Source organism: Xiphias gladius, chromosome 9, assembly GCF_016859285.1.
Source record: "Xiphias gladius isolate SHS-SW01 ecotype Sanya breed wild chromosome 9, ASM1685928v1, whole genome shotgun sequence".
Lineage (NCBI taxonomy): Eukaryota > Metazoa > Chordata > Actinopteri > Istiophoriformes > Xiphiidae > Xiphias > Xiphias gladius.
The window spans coordinates 3,716,805-3,724,232 of record NC_053408.1 but is presented as its reverse complement, the minus strand read 5'-3'; the positions used below and the strand labels follow the sequence as shown (position 1 = coordinate 3,724,232).

General features: G+C 44.0%; 1 protein-coding gene across 1 annotated transcript in view; it reads left to right on the top strand.

Annotated features, from left to right (window-relative positions):
* The first annotated feature begins 679 nt into the window (after positions 1–679).
* The window catches only part of LOC120794411 (Snf2-related CREBBP activator protein), a 41,740-nt gene continuing 34,991 nt past the window's right edge, over positions 680–7,428 (top strand). The window contains exons 1-3 of the mRNA XM_040135483.1: positions 680–942; positions 3,440–3,516; positions 3,918–7,141. Coding sequence (XP_039991417.1) covers positions 4,157–7,141 — 2,985 coding nt within the window. The 5' untranslated portion in view covers positions 680–942; positions 3,440–3,516; positions 3,918–4,156. The remainder of the gene's footprint in view (positions 943–3,439; positions 3,517–3,917; positions 7,142–7,428) is intronic.

Below are 7,428 nucleotides of genomic sequence, written 5' to 3'. Positions count from 1 at the left end.
GTCATGTCAGTCAGTCATTTACTGTCCTGTATGACAGTAAACAAAAAACCCTTAAATCCTTGCATCTGAGAATCTTGAACCAGCAAATGTCTTTTCTTTTGGCTTCAAAAATTACTAAAACAATAATTGATTATCGGAATTGTTGCAGATTAATTTTCTGTCAATTTATCGATTTAGAAATGATTCCAGCTCTAAATCCAACGTTTAAAAGGGGATGAAAAGGAAAGTATTCCAATTATTTTCCCTGGGCTTTACCTACAAAAAGGAGGTGTTACATATAATGCCTCAAAAAACCAAGTCCCTTGACCATAAAAAAAAAAAAATATATATATATATATATATATATAACATCTTACATGTAGATTCATCACCAACTATTTGTCACTCAAGGTTCACACGAAATTACTGCAGATCTATTGATATATCTGAATATGTGCTGACACATAAAAATGCGACCTATTACAATCGTGCCACAGTTATGTGGATATAATTTGTAAAACTTTAACATTAAGGTGAAAAGAAGCTGATTGAATTACAACATTACATCGACTGGGCGAGAGAAAACGCAATGATATATTATTTATAGTTTTACACTCACCGACGTCGGTAAATAACTTACAAACGGTCAGAAATATCAAAATTTCAAGTGGCGCGCTTGTCCATATCTCGCGAGATTTCCCGGTGTTCAGTACTTTGTCAGCAGCAAGCAGCGTTCTTCCACCATTTCGTTGCGTAAAGTCTCCTCCCGCGACCGCTACATTCTGGGGTGAAAGCCAGTCTCTCCCGGTCCGTATTTTAGCTTCTTCCCACAGACCTAGTGGTACCTCGTTGGGTACCGGGAGACAGTTTGGATTACTGGCATCACGGATTGAGTGCGATTTTACGCGGATGACGACTCCTTCAACGAGAATTTAGTAAAAGAAAATTGGTCGGAAATTTCAGGTAGGTGGGAACTTAAGATGGCGGCCTTGAGAGGGAGGGGGGGCAAGGAGGAAGTAACGGGGGGACTTGAGGGGGGTTCGGACTGACGACAGGACATAATCAGACTGCATTTCACTTGGGGGTATATTTTGAAAGGACTGCCTTGAAATTTGTTGACACTACGCTGAACCAAGAGAGGGCGGCGAAACAGAAATTCCCAACAACAATTTAAACTGCACTGAGCGAAAAGAAAATACTACTGAACCATCATTTCCTTACCGTCGCTTGTAAAGAGCCAGTCTTGGTGGGACACTGCGTATCCCCCTAAATCCCCCGTGTAATCATTGCAAAATTTATATGGAACTTTCTAACATTATTTTTTTGCTTTTTGTATGTTTTGATAGAGATTAATAGTTATTAGAGCTTGAAACTGAATATTTTCGAACTCGTTTATTTTCGTTAAGAGATTTGACCCCACGCAATGACGTCACGAGTGATTGTCCCCTTCTGAAGTGCATGCAGAAGCGGGTTTTAATGCGACTTTTCGCGTGTTTTTGTCTCCGTGTGAAGTTACTTATCAAATGTGTCGGCATAAATAAACGGGGTCCGTTACAAGCTGGAACATTACATAACTGCGGGTGGGATGTGGCGCTTGCGCATCAAATGAACGCACCCTACTACTAACTCTTCTAGCTTGCTAGTTAGCAGCAGTGCCACCCAAGCACTGTTATTGTGGGGAGCTAACGTTAGCTAGCTAACCACACTAGTCACACCGGTGTTGTGTAGAAATCCGTTCCCTCATCGATTAGTGTTTCCCCAGTACCATAACCCGAACCCCGGTGTATTCCTCTCTCCAACCAGTCGCCTTTTGCAATGCTTAACCTCCAACACAACCTTACCCTAATCCCGAAACAGTTACCTGTCCGGCGCCTAACCATTAATCTAATCTTAACCGTAACCCCAACCACACAGGGCAACGGTTCAGGGGACACTGTTCGAAGGGGAAACAGACCTCGACGTAACACCGGCAACGTTAGGCGTTAACGTTAACCACCAAATTCCGTGGCTTTTATTAAAAGAAGAAAAACAACCGATTCCATCGTCACTCTTAATTGCAATGAAAAAATCGATCCATTTTTCATCTTAACCACGCAGCCACTGCAAACATAACTACTGTAGAAATGGGTCTTTTCTCAAGTTGGGTATTTACCTACAAGTCCACGAAGGCTACGACAAGCCACAATCAATAAAATGTACATTTACGACAACATAAAATGAATGACTGGAGGCCCGCGCGTGTAGTCACCGGCTTTTAGCTTGAGAGCGCACGTTGCAGGATTCCTAACACCTTCTTGTGGGCGACTGCAGCAAATGCAACTTGGAGCTGTCTACCGTTTAATGCAGCTTCACTGAGTATTCTCTCTCTCTCTCTCTTTTTTTTCCCTTTTTCTTTTTTCTTTTTTTTATTACTGCTGCAAGATAACCCACTCAAACGCGGCTAGATAGACCAGCTACAGTCCTAGCACAAGTTGAATAGCCTGGCGCTCTGAGTGTTGCTGCCGCCGCCGCCGCTGCTGCTCTTGTGACGTGACATGCTATTCACCGTCCCACACATTGTAATATTTCTATTTAGTAATTGCATATCCAGTTCAATTAATTCTATCTTTAGTTTCCCTCTTGTAAAAGTCACTGACCTCACATAGTTGCAGCTTCGGGGGAAGTATTCAAATCCCTTCCTCAAGTGAAACTTCAGATATTATCTGGAAAAAATGTAAGGCACTCAAAGTAACAGTATTCAACGCAGAAAAATGGCCCCTGTGACTGTTTTACTATTATATTATGGGATTATCATTACTAAAATATTAGAAGCATGAATTTACTGTTATAGTTGGTTGAGGTGGAGGAAATAACAATTTTGTAAGGGACTTCAACAAATGATTATTCTCATTATGGATTCATCTCCTGATTATTTTCTTCATTAATCGACTGATTGTTTGTTTCGTAAACATTCGGGGGGAAAAAAAGAGAAATGCCAATCACAATTATGGAAATGATAATTAAGGAAAAACAGTGATTTGAAATATTTGGCATTCTTGCATGAATAATAACAGTTAGCAATATAGTTGTCACTTAAGTTTCTATCAGTTGAGCTGCACTTGTATGGTTTGGTAGTTTAATTTATAAAAAAGCATCATGTTTTATATACTCTTAGGTTTTTTTTGCAGAAAATCTTAATTTTTAAAGTAACTCGTAACTACAGCTTTCAGACAAATGCAGAGGAGTAAAGATAGAAAGTGGCATGTGAATAAAAGACTCAAGTAAAAGTACTTCAAATTTGTATTTGTACTTACTTGAGTAAATGTATTTAGTTACATTCCACCAATGCATAGCTATATACTTGGCTAGCACAATAACTCACTACATTCAAATGTTGAATTATGAAGTGGAGACTGATGCAGTTGCTCATTTGATTTCAATGGTAAAGTTACCATCCGTTTCTGTTTTTTCGCTTCCTCAGAATATGTGGAAGGGACCCTAATTTCAGCATCCTGGAAGTAGAAAGCACAGAAGATCTGTGTCTCACACCACAGACAGGTGAGAAATTGTTGCTTTGCACATGCATCTGGTCAGTTCTGAATGTAACTTCATGTCCAGTGTTTGATGATGACTTACTTATGGACGTTCTTTTTTTTTTCTTAAGCTTTTGACCTAGTAGTAGATTTGTACTGTGCCTTTTTGCCTTTTGTAAGACAGTGAGTCGGACAGGTGGTAGGTGGGGAGGAGAATACAAAGTCCTGTAGTTGAATTAAAAAAAACAAACAAAAAAACACAACAACAGCACCGTGAATACCTTACCTCCAAAGGATGTTTTTTTTTGTTTTTGTTTTTTTAATTTGTGCTAAGTTTCTTTTTCATGTCCCTGTTCGTGTTAAGTCTTTTAATAAATTACACACTTTGTCCAGACGCTTTTTTTTAACAACCTGTATCACCTCCAGGTGCAGTGTGTAGCCGGGGCAGCACAGAGGAAGGAAGCTCTGGGGAGGAGGCGGTGCGGCAGCGTGCCTCTCCGGCTGTGGATTTGCTGGGTGGCAACCCCCAGGCTGCACAGAATGTGGCTGGGGAGTCACCTCGGCATGCCCCGCAGCCGGTCGCAGCTGCCCCCCGCCCAGTCCCTCCGTTCACCAATCCGTCCACTGTGCCATTGCCGGAGAGCAACGACTCAACACTCCTCGGCATGGAGAACGCCCCTCCAACATCATTGCCTGAGGCTCTCCCGATCAGCGGCGACTCTAAGGACAGTGTCTCAGAGGAAGTCCCTGCTGAGGAGAGAATTGCCGAAGTTGTTGGAGTTGCGAGATCCTTGCCAACATCCCTTACCGAGGACTGTAGTTCCTCTGCTGAGATGCAAAGGCTTCCAGTTCCCTTTTGTCCTCCTCTCTCCTCAGATACACAGATTGACAGCACAGTGCAAGAGCTGCAATACGGGTTACAAACTGATAAAGAGAAAAGCTGCTCAAATAGTGAGACGAATCAGCCACTTAGAGAAGGTGCTGGACTTGTGGTTATTACGGGGACAGAGGAGAAACAGTCCGTTAGATTGGAATATAAATCAGAGACTGGAACAAACATGGAACTTGTTGGAAAAGAGCAGACAGGTGGAAATATTTTCCCACAATCCCTATCTCAGATCTGTTTCACAGCCTCATCTCCCTCTGTCCCACAATCAGGTGTTGGTTTTAAACTCCAAGACACCACAGAACATGGAGCTATGGAACAGTCTGACAGGGACTCACTTGTCCACGCAAATCAAGGCAGCCATATACCTCCGTCAGGTGTTGCGGAGCAAGCAGATTGTCACCAGGACTCAATATCGTCTCCGCTCCCTTTACCCTCTTCTGACAGTAGTGAGATTAAACAAACGGACCTGTCAAAAACACAACCTAAAATCATCAAGGAGATCTCAAATGATGCCAGAGAAATACCGAAAGCAAATTCTTTGGAATCGCTTGAGACCGTTGAGCATGTTAAAGCGGTTGTTGAAACTTCTCACAGAGAAACACAACCTCCTTCAGCTCAAATACTTGCAACCTCAAAAGAAAGAGAAACACTTCATGGACTATATACTTCTGGAAAAGGGAGAGCAATGTCCAGCAACACACCTGACAGAGAAGATGGCAACATCCAGAGGAGCTGTGATGCCCTGGGGGGAGATCAGGTGGAGAGTAGTGCAAGGGAAGAAAAAACTGACATGGCCACCTCCTCGTCTGACGTCACAATGCTGCCAGAGTGCTCCTCCACACAGGAGCGTTCCCCCAAACCCTCTGCTGCCCCTTCTCCGTTTGACACAGGCATAGTCAGCTCACTACAGGCGGCGCAGGTTGTTGAAGCAGAAACATCTCATCCCTCAGATCCCATCCCCACAACAGAGACGCCACTGTTTGCCGAGCTTTCCGATGCTCAAGAAATTGTGGTTGTCAGACAGGAGGGTCATATCAGTGAGGACTGGTCTAACATGCACCTGAATCAGAGTTACCTCCTACAACGAGAGGATGGTAGTGTCTGTGAAGCTGCCATCGTTAACGAACTGAGTTCTGAACTTTCTACCGGGGAACCAAAGCTGTATGAAGAAAGGGTTCAGTCTGAAATGGAGCTAGATTCACAACCGGTGGAAGTGTATGAGTTTTCCAGCCTGGTGGAGGAGGTTGCTGAGGAAACGGTGTGCGCCACTAGTAGTGCACAGATACCTCACTCTCCAGGATATGAGATTAACCTATTCAATGCATTAATAGAAAACTCTGAGGAGTATACTGTCAAACAGGACCTAGAGATGCACCTTGGACCATCTATTCACACAATTAATGAAAGTGACACTGTCATAATTTCCCAGCAGCCCTTGCATTCATTACCTGATGCAAATCAAATACAGGCTCGCTCTAACAATAATTCTCATAATTTGTCCATACAAAACACAAGGGTAGCTGCTGTCGCACAGCATTTGGTGTTAGATACTAACCAAGCTGTTCAAGTGGCAAACTCAAGTGAGGTTTGTTTAGTTGAAGTAGCTGCTGTTACATCTGACTCATTCACTGTTGAACAGACAGGCACCAGCACACAAATTATGACAACTTGTTCACAGGTCAGTGCAGCAGTCTCAGACCAAACGGAGGTGAGTGATTCTCTCGTAATTCAAACAGCTCCCCAAAAACAGGAAGCAGAAGCAACAGCTGGTTCATTATCTCTCATATCCCCAGTGGTTACTGGTGAGGGCATAGGGATGCAATCGTCCGTTGCTGTTTCAGTACACGTCTCTCATGTAGAAAATCAGCCCTCTCTAATTCAGACCCCAGGAGTCACTGTTGTAAGTGCCACAAAGCCTGAGGCCTGTGTTTCCTCTCATGGAGGGACCAAAGAAACCCCTGCTTTGACTGAGACTCCGTCACAACATATTCAGAATGTTGCGGTTCCTACAGAAACCAAACCAGAGGCTTTCCACACCACTCACTCCTCTAGTATATTAAATTCAAAGCTGCTCCTCCTCAAACCGGGAGAAACTCCTATCCTGAAACACCCACCCTCCCTTTTGGCACAGGTGTCCAAGCAACAGAATGCGGTCGACAAGCTGGCCAATGCCCACAGCTCTTGGTCTGGCACAGTGACTGGGGAGTGCCTTCCCCAAACTGTCTCAGCAGCAGACTCTTTATGTTCGTCTATGGCTCTTAGCAGCCAGAAAGATCAAGCGCAGTGTTCCATAAATAAAACTTCTGTGACAGCAGCTCTGCCTCTCAAGGTGCAGCCGCCTACTGTGAGCGGTAACATCACACTTCACTTTGACCAGACTGCATCTGTCACTTCCACAAGCAAATCTGACAAAGAGGCCTTAACTGTTACTAAAACTTCAACAAGTGAAGCTGTGTCCCAAGATGTTTGCGCACCTACCAGTGCCACCCCACCTGCAATCCCTCACACCCTTCACGTGCTCAAAGTGTCGGTGGAAAGGGAAGGTATGGCATCCACCAGTCCTGATGACCCCATCAGCCAACCCGACTCCCTCTATGTGGAGGACGAGAGCGAGGACATGGAGCAGGATGAACCAACGGGAGAAACTGAGGCTCAGGAGGTCACGTCAGGGCAGGTTAGCAGTCCAGAGGAAGGCAGTGATGACGAACATGACGCTGACAAAACAGAAAGCGAAATGACTACACCCAGCTCGCCACACAAGGTATTTTCATGAAGAATGAGATGTATCGGTTTATTAAGTCCTTTTCTGTCAGACTTAGAGAGCTTCAGGGTAGGAAAGAAAGTTTTGGCCGGGTTTTGGATCTAGAGGCAGGAAAACGAGAGATGGATTCAAAAATTTGTGTCTGCATCATGACAAGTAAGACATGACACACCGAAGCACCTGGCCTCATCACCGTAAAGGGTCTGTCCTTGAATGAATGCAGTTGTTTCAAACTCCACTTAACAAGAGCATAGATGACGTGAATAAACGGTGTTGACAGAATCTTC